At 45.0% G+C, this 16,071-nt stretch overlaps 2 protein-coding genes across 4 annotated transcripts in view; one reads left to right on the top strand and one right to left on the bottom strand.

Moving 5' to 3' along the window:
• The window catches only part of plod1a (procollagen-lysine, 2-oxoglutarate 5-dioxygenase 1a), a 47,199-nt gene extending 46,005 nt beyond the window's left edge, over positions 1-1,194 (bottom strand). For all 3 annotated transcript variants that reach the window (XM_073031975.1, XM_073031978.1, XM_073031976.1), the window contains exon 1: positions 942-1,194. In XM_073031975.1, coding sequence (XP_072888076.1) covers positions 942-1,059 — 118 coding nt within the window. In that variant the 5' untranslated portion in view covers positions 1,060-1,194. The remainder of the gene's footprint in view (positions 1-941) is intronic.
• A 5,510-nt stretch (positions 1,195-6,704) lies between these two features.
• kiaa2013 (KIAA2013 ortholog) lies at positions 6,705-15,830 on the top strand. Its single transcript, XM_073031969.1, has 3 exons — positions 6,705-8,334; positions 11,031-11,884; positions 15,292-15,830. The coding sequence occupies exons 1-3, from the start codon at positions 7,365-7,367 to the stop codon at positions 15,307-15,309; spliced, it is 1,842 nt and encodes a 613-aa protein (XP_072888070.1). The 5' UTR covers positions 6,705-7,364; the 3' UTR covers positions 15,310-15,830.
• Positions 15,831-16,071: the final 241 nt, after the last annotated feature.

Below are 16,071 nucleotides of genomic sequence, written 5' to 3'. Positions count from 1 at the left end.
TGATAGTCCGGGCTCCAGATCTACTGACTTCCTCTGATGACAGGAGGCTTTTTTAGAATTAGACTCTTTTGCCCCCAGGATTCAGCCACCTTGATGGAAGAGCTCAGAAACCACACACCTGTTCACAAGGGCACATTACTGCCCAATTGATATATTTCCCATTCTCTTTCATTACTTTTAAAATTTTCATTCTTTAAAACTAATTGCCATTTGAGCAAGACTGGCTGCCTGGAGACTTACATCCAACTGGCAGAAAAGAAAACGTCATTTTCTACAGAAACAGAATTTTAATGAATGCCTTCTCAGTCTGTTTAATTAACGCCTTGATATATTGGGAGGACTTTAATTAAAAGGATTGGGTTTATACGACATATTGTGAAGACATCGTTTTGGTGCGACCAACCGGGAGTGGAATCGCTGTTTCGCCGAGTCAAAGACGAGGAAAGAATGTGAAGAATTCGGGCCCGGACCTCAGGAGACAGGGCTTGGGGCAGTGAAGAGTGAAAACCGGAGGAAGAGTGAAGACACGGATCCCAAAATCCACAAATCCAGCGGTTCTAGCGTTGGCTGTCGGCTACACTGTGTTGCTGGGGCCCACCCATTCACACCCCCCAACCCGCCCCCCTCCACGTCAGCACCACCACCCTCCAAAAAGGACGTCTGTAAACCCAGACAGCTACAGAGGGACTACACCCCTCGCGCTGAAATGGAAAACTTCACATCTGTACCCGCATCCCCACACCCCTCCAATCTCCCTCTGCTCTTCCCTTCCCCCAACCGACTCCGATCTACGGACTCTCCCAAGTTTCCATTAAGCACTCCAGACACCCGCTCAGACCTCCCTGGTCCCCGCCTCCCCAATTTCCACCACCACCCTCAAATCTGACTCTTCCCCCAGTTTCTCCAAGCCCACACTCTCTCACCTCTCCCTACCCCATTACCTTTCGGGATCGGACCTTTCCTGGATTCACCGCTGCAACCGGAAAAGTGGGAGAATGAAATCAGAGTTAGAACCGGCAGGGTCAGAATCAGCCGACAAACTCTGCAAGTGTGACCCATCGCCGCTTTCACTCCTGCCCTGCGCGCACTCCTTCCTTCCACCCTCTTTCTCTTTCCTGCTTCTTTCTTCTCGCTCTACCTAGCCGAGGATGCAGCAACCGCCCCCTCCCATCACATCATCGCGCCGAGCCGGGCCAGCCCCTCCTCCATGGGGAATCGTGCGGCTGACCCCGCGCACGTACTCACAGGCTCTGCACAGATGGCCGGGGCATGCCCAGCGAACAGCAAGAGTGCACCCGCACTCTGCACTTCTACAGATTCGCAGACAAATTCCTCGATAGAGCCTGCTGATTCTAGACAGGCTTTGAAAGTGACACGCTCCCATAGTGTTAACTAACCCCTATTGCGGCTTTGCTTAACCGCGAGAATTCCCCAAATCAAAATATCCAAATTAACCTTAACAGGATTAACACAGGTATTCTCGGAAAATGGGAGCAAGTGAAAACCGTTCAGTCCTTCCAGACTGCTCCCCAATTTCGTGAATCCAAGACTGATCTATGCTTCGATTTTACCTTCAATACAAAACGCAGATTTAAGACGAACAATTAATCTGGGATCAACTGCTTTTAGCATGAGAGTGACGGAGTTCTACCACTCTTCCATATAATGACAAAAACTGACAACACAGGAGAATCTTGTCTTCAGCTGGTCTTCCAGCTCAGGAATTTCTTTCTACAGCGGGAACTTCTCCCTCTCCCACCCTGAGCGGGAACCCAAACAAACCAACGCTGTGGCTAGAGACCAAGCACTGGGAGTCATCCTCTGATCCAATCCAATAAAAATGTCCAAGAGATGTACTTGATCCTTTATTAGCAAGCAGCGAAACAAACAATATTGAAACTTATGAAACTAAAACTAGCGATAGTAAACATACTTATGCGGACTTAATCGAAGTTAAGTGGAGTTGAGCGATTTCCAATGTAATTAAGCGGTCCCCTGTTCTAAACCAACCAGAATAAAGCACGAAAATGTAACTAAGCCCTTCCCCTTTACCTCACCCCACCCACGTGACTAACTAGATAGTCAAAGATAGAAAAAGATTCTTGGCTCGGATTGAGTTCCAGACCCCAAGCGAATACTTTATTTTCACCATCCCCCTAATCCTTCCACCAGTCTTTAAAGATCTTGCTTTTTGACCCCTCTGCTTAAGGAAGCACATCTGTGTAATGTTCCATATCTAAACCACTCAGAATTTTACAGCACCAGTCATTTCTCCCCACACTTTCCACTGTCCCAAGAAAACAATTCTGCCACATCAGGTATTTCATCATGCCCACAATTTTCCATTCCTGGCAACGTTTATGTAAATCTCATCCTCTCCAGTGCAACCATACTTTCCCTCTGATTGGGGGCCGGAACTGCAAACAGAATTTGTATTCTGATTATATCAGAATCATTCTGGATACTACAGAGAGAGCGCAGAGGAGATTTACAAGGATGTTGCCTGGTTTGGGAAGCATGCCTTATGAGAATAGGTTCAGTGAACTCAGCCTTTTCTCCTTGGAGCGAAGGAGGATGAGAGGTGGCCTGATAGAGGTGTATAAGATGATGAGAGGCGTTGATCGTGTGGATAGCCAGAGGCTTTTCCCCCAGGGCTGAAATGGCTAATACGAGGGGGCATAGTTTTAAGGTGCTTGGAAATAGATACCGAGGGGATATTCATAGAACACTACAGCACAGTACAGGCCCTTCAACCCTCCATGTTGTGCTGACCCATATAATCCTTTAAAAAAGTACTAAACCCACACTACCCCATAACCCTCCATCTTTCTTTCATTCATGTGTCTGTCCAAGAGGCTCTTAAATACCCCTAATGTTTTAGCCTCCACCACCATCCCTGGCAAGTCATTCCAGGCACTCACAACCCTCTGTGTAAAAAACTTACCCCGATGTCTCCCCTAAACTTCCCTCCCTTAATTTTGTACATATGCCCTCTGGTGTTTGCTATTAGTGCCCTGGGAAACAGGTACTGACTATCCACCCTATCTATGCCTCTCATAATCTTGTAGACCTCTATCAAGTCCCCTCTCATTCTTCTATGCTCCAAAGAGAAAAGTCCCAGCTCTGCAAACCTTGCTTCATATGACTTGCTCTCCAAACCAGGCAACATCCTGGTAAATCTCCTCTGCACCCTCTCCATAGCTTCCACATCAGGGGTAAGTTTTTCACACAAAGTATGCACTGCAGGCAGCAGTGGTGGAAGTAAATACAATAGTGTCTTTTAAGATAGGTACCTCTTAGATAGGTACACAGAGCTTAGAAAAATAGAGGGCTATGCCATAGGGAAATTCTAGGCAGATTCTCAAGTAGGTTACATGGTTGGCACAACATTGTGGGCCGAAGGGCCTGTAATGTGCTGTGGATTTCTATGTTCTGTGTTTATCAATGTTGTGTACAATTCCAGGGTATTTTTCCCTATTCTTACAGTTCCCCCTCTCAACTGATGTCCTCTTGTTTGAATCTCCCCTACTCTCAATGGAAAAAGCCTGTCCACATCAACTCTATCTATCCCCCTCATAATTTTAAATACCTCTATCAAGTCCCCCCTCAACCTTCTACGCTCCAAAGAATAAAGATCTAACTTGTTCAACCTTTCTCTGTAAGAATTCTTGGCCTTAAAGGAATGCATCCTCTATATATTTAACAACTCTGTTGACTTGTCCTGCTACTTTTAAGGATTTATAGATATACGATGTATCCCAAGGCCCTTTTTATTGCACTGCGCCACTCAGCATCCTCACATTACTGTGTCATCCTATGCCTTTCAAAGACGTACTATGTGGACTACATCAGACACTTTGCCCTCATTGACTCTCCTTGTTATCTTCTAATGAAATTCAGTGAAGTTAGTCAGAAGTAACCTCTCTTAATAAACCTATGCTTGATGTCTCTGATCTTTGTCTGTAGAGTCATTCCTCACAATTTAAAACAAAACCAGAAAATGGTGGAAATGCTCATCAGAGGCCCAGGCAGCCATCCGCAGAAAGAATAACTGTCACTTGTTCAGGGCGATGTCCTTTCACCAAAACTGTAAACCGCTAAGAGACAGAGGAAAGCAGAAGAGAGGGGATGTGATAGGAAGTCAGGTGAGTGGAAGTCAGTGAGTTTACATTAAATGAGGGATGATAATATGCACCAGGAGGATAATAATGCTGCTGTTAAAGCTGGGAGTCAATGGATCTCCGGATATATTGTGAATAAAAAGTTATGGAGAAGGGCATGGGCTGTATTATATGGTCGAGATTACCAATTGATCAGATGCTGACGCACAAAGTTCGGCTCCACTGTTGTTTATAACCATATAACCATATAACCATATAACAATTACAGCACGGAAACAGGCCATCTCGGCCCTTCTAGTCCGTGCCGAACACTTACTCTCACCTAGTCCCACCTACCTGCACTCAGCCCATAACCCTCTATTCCTTTCCTGTCCATATACCTTTCCAATTTTACTTTAAATGACAATATCAAACCTGCCTCTACCACTTCTACTGGAAACTCCTTCCACACAGCTATCACTCTCTGAGTAAAGAAGTTTCCCCTCGTGTTACCCTTATACTTTTGCCCCCTCTCAACTGATGTCCTCTTGTTTGAATCTCCCCTACTCTCAATGGAAAAAGCCTATCCACGTCAACTCTATTTATCTCCCTCATAATTTTAAATACCTCTATCAAGTCCCCCCTCAACCTTCTACGCGCCAAAGAATAAAGATCTAACTTGTTCAACCTTTCTCTGTAACTTAGGTGCTGAAACCCAGGTAACATTCTAGTAAATCTTCTCTGTACTGTCTCTATTTTGTTGACATCTTTCTTATAATTCGGTGACCAGAACTGTACCCGATACTCCAAATTTGGCCTTACCAATGCCTTGTACAATTTTAACATTATATCCCAACTCCTATACTCAATGCTCTGATTTATAAAGGACAGCATACCAAAAGCTTTCTTCACCACCCTATCCACATGAGATTCCACCTTCAGGGAACTATGCACCATTATTCCTAGATCACTCTGTTCTATTGCATTCTTCAATGCCCTACCATTTACCATGTATGTCCTATTTTGATTAGTCCTACCAAAATGTAGCACCTCACACTTATCAGCATTAAACTCCATCTGCCATCTTTAGCCCACTCTTCTAACTGGCCTAAATCAGACTCTTAATTAATCTCAAATGGTCAAGAAGGTGGTGCCATTGGCAGCACCTCATAATTTAACCCTTGCAGACCATAAAACATGGGAGCAGAATTAGTCTATTTGGCCCATCAAGTCTGCTCCAACATTCAATCATGGCTGAGGCCTTTTCCCCCTGCTCAGCCCCACTCCCTGACCTTCTCCCAGTAACCTTTGATGTCGTGTCCAATCAAGAAACTATCAAACTCTGCTTAAATACACCCAACGACCTGGCCTCCACAGCTGCCTGTGGTAACAAATTCTACAAATTCACCACCCTCTGGCTAAAGAAATTTCTCTGCATCTCTATTTTAAATGGACACCACTCTATCCTGAGGCGAGACTTCCTGGTGTTACTGTGGTACATCTACACGGTGCTCCATGTCTGGCCTAAGAGGGCTTTTATTTTATATTGGTACTCTATTTTCTATTTCCAGTATATTAAACTTTTTTATCACCTTCTGCACCTGCCCACCTTATTTTAATTATCTGCGTACACAAATCCTTTAAGTTCTTTGCAGCGATATTAGCATTTCATTATATACTTTGTTCTACATATTTTAATCCAAATCCTCACATTTGCTAACACTATAATCCATTTGTAACAGTTTTGTCCATTCATCCAATTTACTAATACCTTCTTAATTTAATTACCAGCTAAGACCTACCCAAGCACAGTTCGTAAGAAGCATTAAATTTGGTCTTATTAACGCTGTGTTTCATGAAATAACTTGTAGACTGCCCAAAAAGCAGATTGCACACCACATAGATGCGCTCTGGATATATTTAAAAACATGAAGAGCATTGAAAGGATAGATGACGGGAGCTCGTTTCTTCGTCTGAACAGCCTAAAGCCCCAGGTCAGAATAATAGGTGGTGAATTTACAACTGAATATAGGGAATATTTCTTCCAAAGGGTTAAAAATCCTTGGAATACTGCAGAACATAAAATCATGTTTACTCGGCAGCACAGAATATTAAGGCTGGGTGTCGATAGATGTCTGGATATACTGGAAGTCAAAAGTTGTGAGAAATAGCATGGGATGAGTTATGTTTTGAAGTTAACAGTCGAATCACGGATTTCAGTTCCACAGTTGTCACTCTCGTTTAAATTAGCCACTGCATTCAGTCTCTCTGTCTCTGATCACTGTGCTGTGAACCCAGACACAGACCGGAAGCGCGGCACACAGTAAAACTCAACATTTTATTCAAGAACCTGTATCAGTTTGTCCGAAAATCCCTATCCTTTTGTTTTAAAGGTACCTGGTACTGGTCCGGATCCTGCCCGGAGAGAACACACTACCCACAGCCGACCAGCGGGATAACTTCATGTGGGCGGGGCTTGCTTGCGGGGCGGGGCCTTGCGGTGAGGGGCGGGGCCACCGCGCTCGGTTTTCATCCGGCCTCCGATTCGCTCTCGAGGACTGCTGTCGCAAAACACCGACCATATCGCGGCACTTCCGCGTGAATCTCACCAATGGCAGTAAATCCGACTGACGACATTGTTTCTTCGCGAGTAACAGGAGCAGGAAGGGGGAACAGAAGTGAATAGAATTCCAGGTGAAATCTGATAGTTTCGCTGAGACAGTTTAAATAATGAGGTCGAGTGGGTATAGGTGGTATTGAGATATTGGGAGATGAGAGTGAGGAAGAGACACGGTTAAACGCTGAGGGCAACTCAGATGGAGATTTATTGAGAGTGGGGTTGAGCCGGGAAAGGAGGGAAGAGGGAGAAGGACAGGGGAAAAGCAGACTTTCTCTTGTACGTGCAATATATGGAAGGGGGAGTAGATCAGGGCTTAAATCGCAGTAGGTGTAAATAACCAAGGGCACGTTCTCTTCGACCTACTAATCCAGAGAAAGCACTTAAATTAGTTTAAGAAGAGAATAAAGGGGTGGTAATACTGTAACTGGCATTATTAGGGTGTCCTTAAAAGTGGAACATAATTGTCATGTGGAGTTGAGGGGAAATTAAAATGAGAAAACAGAAATAGGTTTATTGATGTATTTTTCATATATATTCTCTCCCGAGAGCTGACAGGAAGATATCACAGAGACTGTGGAATAGTGGACAGTTTTGATTGGAGGCTGGAAGGGATAGGGCAAAGGGAAGGAACTAGCAGCCTCAAGATGTGGTTGCAGCAGCGTTTGAAGGGGCTACCAATGCTGCTGTCTAGCAGCTGGGCTAGGAGGATGCTGGCAGGTCTTGGGGTCCTGCTAATCTTTTACTGGTACCTGAGTTCAGAAAGTGGATTCAAGCTGTTTCCCAGTTCAACAGATCCCAAGACAGTGACAAACGCTTGTCTTCAGAAAGAAATCCAAGAATGGAAGTTAGCTGTGGACCACGGTAATGCCATGATCAGTCATATTGATGGAAATAGCCCAGGACAGTTATCTGGCCCAGCTGTGGTTGGCAATGGTCATTTAATCGTGGATGCTGTCTCTAATCAGCTTTGGGTGGCATCGTCTCCTGCCTCTTCGGGTGTTGCAGCTGTTCACCTAACAGACTACGTACCTCTGGTGTCTCTGAAATCACTTAACGTTCGCTCAATGTCCAGAGCTGCGCTCATCCAGTTCCAGGAGGGAATGGTTCACTTACTACAGTGCATCCAAACTGGGTCATCGCACAAATCCCGGGAGTGTGTCACCCTTCGCGAAGATGTGATTGTTCATCGGAGCCGGCCCCACTTGATCTTGCAGCGGATTCACATCTCCAACCCTAGTGACAGGGCGGTCGTCCTGGAAGTCAACGCACCACCCGTCACGGGAAGCAAATTCTCCTTCAGCCTGGAGAAGCAGAACGACCAGGAATTTGTTCTCTTAGCCGGCAGAGTACTGACAGAGAAGAGGGAAACCATTCTGGTGGTTGTGGCCACGGAGAAAGTGGCACCCAAGCTGCAAGTGGCTGCAAAGTCTGAATTTACAGAACACGTGCTTTCAGTGGTTTACACCCTTGAGCTGTTGGACTTGACAAAGGTGGAAGAGTCGGTCAGTAAACTGCGGAGGGCAGCAAAAACAGAAATGTCGGAGTTGCTGAGACTGGGAGCAGAAGTACTCTACCAAGAGCACCAGAAGGTGTGGGGCGATTTAATAAACTCAGGTAGGCTGCACTGTGACAGCTTCAATAATTCATTGCCAAGCACCTAATCTGCAATGTTGCCCTGGAACAGAGAAAAGGGACCAGAATTGGCCATGCCCTGCAATGCTTTAGTCTAATTCCATCTCTTCTCCAGTAATTTACTTTTGGATAAAAAAAAGAGGCCCTTTTGCTGAGAACAGTTTTAATCAAGTTGGTTTATTCCTATTGGAATTGGCTAATATGGTGCCATTAAAAAGTATTCAACCTCCAACCCTTTGTTCACATAAATGAGTATTGCAACCAGGGATTTTGATCAATTTAACTGAGATTTTTTAAATTTGTGAAACCTCTGCTTCTCTTTTGTTTTCCCCACAGTACAGCCCCCCAAAAAAGTGAAAATTATAAAGCATGAAAAACTCAAATTTCTGAAACTGAAATGTCAGCAGTTCGAAGCTATTTATCCCCCTTTGCTCAGTACTTAGTTGAACCATATCTCTGTTTGGATAAATCTCAATTAGCTTTGCACAAGGCGATGGAGCAAGATTTGCCCATTGCTCAAGCTGTGCCAGGTTAGTTGGGGAGCGGCGGTGCACAGCAACCTCGAGGTCTTGCCAGAGGCGTTTGATCGGGTTATGGTCAGGACTCTGACTGGACCATTCAAGAATATCAATTTTCTTTGGTTGAAGCCACTCCATGGTTGCTCTGGCAGTGTGCTTTGGGTCGTTGTCCTGCTGAAAGATGAGCTGCCTTCCCAATTTAAGCTTTCTGGTAGAAGATAGCCAGGATCACCCTGTATTTAGCAGCATTCATCTTTCCATTGATCCTGACTGGATTTCTAATCTCTGCTGCTGCAAAACATCCCCAAAGCCTGATAAACACAAAGTACACTGCAGATGCTGTGGTCAAATCAACACGTACAGACAAACTGGAGGAACTCAGCAGGTCGGGCATTGAAATGTGCAGTCAACGTTTCGGGCCGAGACCCTTCGTCAGGACTGAAGAGGGAGGGGGCAGGGGCCCCATAAAGAAGGTGGGGGGAGGGTGAAAAACCAATCAGGAAAGATCAAGGGGTGGGGGAGGGGAAAGGTGAAGAAGGAATGTAAGGGGAAAACACTATGGGTAGTAGAAGGAGGCGGAACCATGAGGGAGGTAATTGGCAGCTGGAGAGGAGGCAGAGTGAAAGTGGGATGGGGGAAGGGAGAGGGAGGGAATTACCGGAAGTTGGAGAATTCAATGTTCATACCAAGGGGCTGGAGACTACCCGGACGGTATATGACATGTTGCATGATGCTTCTTACACCATACTTCACCTGGCTGATGCGCAGTAGTAGATTTAAGCCACACGTACAGCTTTAAAAAATGCCTATCCTTGCCCTTAAAGACTTTGTAAAGCATAGGCTATACCGTAAAGATGTGGAAGAAGGTTTTGTGGTTGGATGAGACTAAAGTGGAACTTTTTGGCCTCAACACTAAGCAGTACATGTGGTGCACCATGCTATGGGGTTCTCTGGAACCATTCCAGAATCTAGTGACAAAACCTGATCCTTCACTTTGTGCAAAGCTAATAGAGACTTATCCAAAAAGACTAGTTCTGAGAGGTGGCTCAACGATGGGTTGAGCAAAGGGGATGAATACTTTTGAACTGTTTCATTTCAGTTTTTCATGCTTTACAATTTTTCCTGGTTTTTGGGCTCTACTGTGAAAAAAGGAGCATATGATTCACAAAATCCTTGGTCGTAACACTTGTTGAACAAAGGGTTGGAGGCCGAATACTTTCTCAAGGCACTATAACTGACCCATACAGGGAAGTTCTCTGATTGACCAATCAGTCTGGCTTCAATGGAAGGAGCAATACAATGATATTTGTATTGGACTTGTCATGTGGAGCCAGGGCTGGAAAAACACTAGGACCAGAGGAGCAGAATTAGTCCATTTGGCCCATCGAGTCTGCTCTACCATTACAAGCTCAGAATTAAATTGGAGCAAAGATGTGAAGCTTGGAAAACCAATGCCTAGGCTTCTGGTTCCTACCTTTCCTATAATCTAAACCAAGGCCTGTCACATCCTTCCCTGTACCAGTCTGTGCTCTTCCTCTTCCCACCCCACACCCTGAGAGACTCTCCAACCCAGAAAGTTCTCCCATCCCCACGGTTTAGATTGGATGCCCCCATTGGCGGAGGGCTGAGTCTCTGTCCTGCTTCCTCCCGGAATAAATGTGACTCGTGAAGCAATAGGTTCACATCATCATTTGACGATTCACCTCCAGACAGCACCGACCCAGAAAGTTTCAGCTGGGCTGGTACAATTCCACCAGCGTCTTTGGGCTGCTGGCCAGGGTGTTGAGGTGGAGGCCCTCCTTTGAGGGGGCTTGTTAGAATATTTAAGGCCTACACTTAAAGAACCCTCGATGTTTGTGCATGAACTTTATTGTTTGAGATTGAGTTGAAGGTAGAGTATATTTCTGCATAGATCCTTCCCAGAACTGGCATATACCTGGACTTGGGGCATCAATGTATTCACAGCCCCTGCCATCTTTTTGTTTTTCCCTCTGGTTTTGTTCTCTGCCGTCTCCCTTGCTTCCACTTTCTCAATTTCTCCTCTTTCCTCTTGCTTCTTCTAGATTGGGTCATGCTGTGTGAGAAATTCACCTGTCGTAGTAGTCAGTGTAGCCCGATAACATTGAAATATCTGTGGTGAGCTGCCTCTTTCTCTTGCAGGCGTGGAGATGAAGAAGATTACGGACTCCCACACTCCCTCCAGCGTGATTGTGAACAGGACGCTCTTCTACGTCCTTTCTACGTCGCCGGCCCCCCTGCTGGACCTGCAGAGTGGGGCTGAGGAACGGGAGAGGCTGGAGGCCAGCCTGAACTACGCCGATCATTGCTTCAGCGGCCACGCCACGATGCACGCGGAGAACCTGTGGCCCGAGCGGACCTCCGACGTGGCCCACTTGCTGCAGCTGTCCAGCCTGTGGCAGCTGACCTTGCAGAAGCGAGGCTGCAAGAGTCTGGTGGCCGCCGGCGCCCACGGCATGATGCAAGGCATGGTGATGAGCTTCGGGGGGCTCCAGTTCACCGAAAACCACCTCCAGTTCCAGGCTGACCCCTCGGTTCTGCACAACAGCTACCTGCTGCGAGGGATTCATTACAACAAGGACCTGATCAACCTGGCGGTGTTGCTGGACGGAGACGACAAGCCGTTCCTCCACGTCTCGGTCAAACCTCAGGAGCAGCAAGTCAAACTCTATGGCTGTGAGGCAGGCTGCATGAACGACCCGGTGGAGCTGACTGCTGAACTTAAGGGGCACGTCTTTCCTGTCATGGTGACTCGGCCAATCACTCCCTTGTTGTACATTTCAACCGATTTGACTCACCTGCAGGCGCTAAGGCACACGTTGCACCTGAAGGCAATCCTCGCCCATGAGGATCACATGGCCGAACAGTATCCGGGGCTGCCCTTCCTCTTCTGGTTCAGTGTGGCGTCACTCATCACCCTGTTCCACCTGTTCCTCTTCAAGCTCATCTACAATGAATACTGCGGCCCAGGGGCCAAGCCTATATTCAGGAGTAAGGTATAAACCTACCGCGGGTACCCTGCCTCTGCTCGCTGACTGGGACTCCTATAATCTTTCTCTGAGATGGGATTACCTGTGAGTCTCTGGTGCTAAGAGGGACTTGTTTTTCTTCTTCGGTGACATCTTTCGCCTCTTCTCAACTGTCCTGATTCAAAGAGGAACTGTGCCCTTCCTGAGTGCCGTGTATCAGCTTCTTAGTTTGCAGTAGATCTAAGCAAGGTCTGAGCTTGTGTTACTGTAATTAAGTGTGCCGGGCCCTGATTAAATCCCTACACTGATCACACGCTATCGGTTTTATTCCAGCTCATTGTTTGGAGTGTTTGTGGTGTGCGCACAGTTTGGCGAAGGGTATTCTCTGCTTATCAGAAGTTATGTTTTGGGTGATTTTTGTGTAAAGGAAGTGGGAAGACAAAACAAGATGCTTGAGTCCTGATGGTTATGAAACAATGCCTGTCCTGTATCACCAGTCTTGTCTACTGGGAGCGATGGTGTGCATAAAGTGCCGAGTCTCTGTGGATCCACAAAGACTCTGCACTTCAGATACTCTGGAATGGGAGTTTCACTGAGAATAAAGACAGAGAGCGGGATCTCAGTAAGTTCAGGATTATAGAACAGCATCCCGGTGGGCCAGTGAACGAGGAGCAGAACCCAGTGGATCCGGCAAATATAGAAAAAGATCTCAGTTCTATTAGTGCAGAGTTGGGCCTTAGTGCCTCCAGAGATCTGGAGCAGAGTCTCTGTGTGGTGTCGTATGGGGCTCAATAGAAACTGGAACGTGAACTCCATTTATTCAACGTTAGCAACTTTCTGTGCGGAAAAAGTTGTTCCTTCTAATTTGAGGAAGTAAAGTTTTGAAGAACTTACAGCATCATTTCCATTAGGTGGGTGAACTGCGTATGTATTGCTGGTCCTGTTATTGTAAGAATCTAGTCAGCACTGCAATACATCTGTTATTAAAAGCATAACTTCCAGTAGGTGGAACTTCCCTTGTGTTGCTGGTCCTGTCATCGTAGGAATCTAGTCAGCACTGCAGTACGCCATTACTAAAAGCCATACTTAGTTCAGACTCGTTTCATAAATGACCCTGTTCATTTATCAGCTGATGGAAGTAGACTGGCCTTTCGGCCAGTTGAGATTAATTTGCCAGAAGGATGTTGATATTTTTATTGTCTTGCATGTAGTGCCTAAGTGTTATGAACCAAAATGGATGCTGGACTGGCCCTGCAACTAATTCTACTTAATCACACAGACTGCGGCCAGGATATTGAATGAGATCTGATTGTTATGGTGGAACTGTGCCCTAAGTATACCCTATGTGCCTGATTCAAGAATTAACATGTTGTGAAATGAGTGAACAGTGGGTAGGTTACACTGAGGGAGAAGATTTGGTGTTTGGGAATTCATCAAGTGATTTGTAGAAGTTTGTATATCCTCCCCCTGGAATGTGTGGTTTCTTCCAGGTGCTCTGGTTTCCTCCACAGTTGAAGGATGTGTTGGTTAGTGGATTATTTGGTTATTATAAATTGTCCCATAATTAGGCTAGGGTTATATCGGAGGTTGCTGGCAGCGTAGCTCAAAGAACCTGTTCCAAGCAAGTATCTCTAAAAAAAAATTAAGTAAGGTAAACTGCTGAGATGCAGGGACCACGAGGTTCCACGTTCATTTCTAAAAGCAGATGTTCTCTTTCTGATTGCTAACACATTTGGAAAATGTCAGCTGTCCAATTTGTGGGTGAACACGTGATGATGGATAGCTGGCTTCCACTGCTACAATTTCAGTGTATGAGACTAATATCATTTGCCACAAACCAATAGAAGGCCCTAAAGGCCAGCTAATGTCTAGGAGACTGCATAGGGGTGATACGTCAGAAGCCTTGTTGAGTAGGATGTCAGAGAATGGACAATGAGAAAGACATGTTGACAACCTTATTCAACAGGGTGGTTCCTCCCAGCTGTACTTGTATGGGAAGCCCCTTTCATTCTTCCTGTGCTTAGTATTAGCTGGGGATTAGGGGCAGAAGCGAATGGTTAGAATCTCCCATGGCTGTTTGTGAGTGGGGTTTTGTTGGTTTTATTTAAAGACTGAGCTTGTTTGTGAATGTATTGTGTGCATCATACTCACTGTATTTCACAGGGGCCGACAAGCAACTTTGAATCTGATCAGCCCAACAAATAACGAGACCAATAGCCAGGCTCTCCATTACAAGTAAATCTTGTTCTGACATTGTTCTTGTTTAAGGAACTAAATGGATCTTGGCTTTACCTGAGTCGCTTTATAAAGACCACGTTCCTTTATGCTGCTATTAACCATGATAATGTTATTGCCCACCTTCAGCTTGTTATTAGAAGGCCACACTGTTCGTGAAATATCCATTTCAGATCGGGTTCATATCACATTCTGACATTTAGCAGCAGCTGGCAATGAATTGTCCTTCAAACTAGATGAGAGATACATTTATGAGGATATGATGCACTTTTATTGTCCTGCATTTAGTACCCAAGTGTTATTTTCTCAAATGGATAGAGCATAAACTGCATTCAGCTCAGCTCAGCTGTGTGTGTGTGTGTCCCCGTCCCCATCCACTCTTGTCCATTAGGTCTAGGCTCCACTCTCCCTGTTCTCTTGGCTTGCTTAAATGAAAGTCCCTATCACAGGCTTACCTTCTGCTGCTGGGTTCAAACGGTGGTTTACAAAGCAACATCCACAAAGCCTGGGAGCCAGCTCAGTCACTCTGACCATAGATAATGTGTGGTAAAAAATGTATTTTTAAATTGCTAAAGCCGCATAAAAGTAAATTACTGTATTATCCATTATTACTTCTGGGTTGTTAAAACTTCATTTTCCTAATCATTCGCATTTACTACTTTTCATAAACACGAGATTCTGTAGATGCTGGAAATCCAAAGTAACACACACAAAATGCTGGAGGAACTCAGCAAGTTCAAGCAGCATCTATGGAAAGGAATAAACAGTCTACGTTTCGTGCCGAGGCACTTCCATCAGTACTGTCCAGATAAAGTACCTCAGCCTGAAACATCAACTGTTTATTCCTTTCCATAGATGCTGCCTAACTTGCTGAGTTCCTCCAGCATTTTGTGTGTGTTAGTCTGTACTTCTCCCTGGATTGTCATACCTCCCGTTATAATTGTCCTGAACATTGATACCCAAAGCACCATCCGTTCTTGCTGCTCTTTGTTGTTACTCAGTTACCCGTATTGTTACTCACTGATTGTAACTGTCTCTTCTTTACCCGTGATTGTTAGTGTTGCTCACCATTCACTTTACTGGGGCTTCAGTTAGCATAGTCTGATACACTTCCTTCAGCTTCTTTTGAGTTGCTTTTTATGCTGTGCAATCAGTTTCCATGTCTGTTGGTTACAGTTTTGTTTTTGTCAATTAAACAGGATGTCATAAGAATTTGATGAAATGATTCTTGCCCCTTATCATCACCTCGTCATGTGGCTGTTAACCTCTAGGGTTAGAGGAGTAGAAGGTGACGCAGGCATCAACGTCAGCTGAGAGCATGTCTACAAACCAATTCTTTTTTTTTGATGAAGAGCACTGCTTTAATTTATTTTGCATTAATGATGTGAAATTAAACTAGACACTGGATGTTAGACCAACCTGTGGCACACAGCTTTTTGGTGTTAACTGTTCATCATGCTGAGATTCTCCTGGTGTTCCAGCTGGAAATCCTTGGCTTCATCTTTGTCTTCAGTAACATGTGACCTCACATTTTCCAGTGTGATATATGCTGTGCAGATCGTAGCATTTTGATGAATCTGTTTTAAACTGGCTGCATAATGTTTTCATTGCAAGATTGAACATTTCCATTGAGGAAAAGAACTAAGGGGGAAGAAGGTTTCTAATCAAAAGTGATTTGGGGTGAAATTGCTATCTGATTTTTTTTCTAAGGTTAACAGTTTGAAATAAACAACATCATTGCGGCAAATGACTTGTGGTTTGATTTTTCAATTGGATGAGAACAGATCAGATCTAATGTTAGTGAAGTTTTTAATAATTCATTACCAGCATTAGTGGCTTACACTGCTGTGAGGATTATGCAGGTGCCATGGCCTATCTTTTATCTGCACTCTTTCTAGAATCGCAAAGCTGCTGTTAATTTCATGCCTTATTTAATTTTAACTTCTATTGTAAATCACTTCATTGAGTGGTGTTGCTTC

Source organism: Hemitrygon akajei, chromosome 29 (genome assembly GCF_048418815.1).
Source record: "Hemitrygon akajei chromosome 29, sHemAka1.3, whole genome shotgun sequence".
Classification (NCBI taxonomy): Eukaryota; Metazoa; Chordata; class Chondrichthyes; order Myliobatiformes; family Dasyatidae; genus Hemitrygon; species Hemitrygon akajei.
This window is presented reverse-complemented; position numbering and strand designations above follow the sequence as displayed.

What these genes read in the sequence shown, in the direction of transcription:
- kiaa2013 (XM_073031969.1), top strand. Translation starts at nt 7,365, where the DNA reads ATGTGGTTGCAGCAGCGTTTGAAGGGGCTACCAATGCTGCTGTCTAGC. An exon ending in GGGCGATTTAATAAACTCAG is followed by an intron (nt 8,335 to 11,030) that starts GTAGGCTGCACT and finishes TTTCTCTTGCAG; the next exon opens with GCGTGGAGATGAAGAAGATT.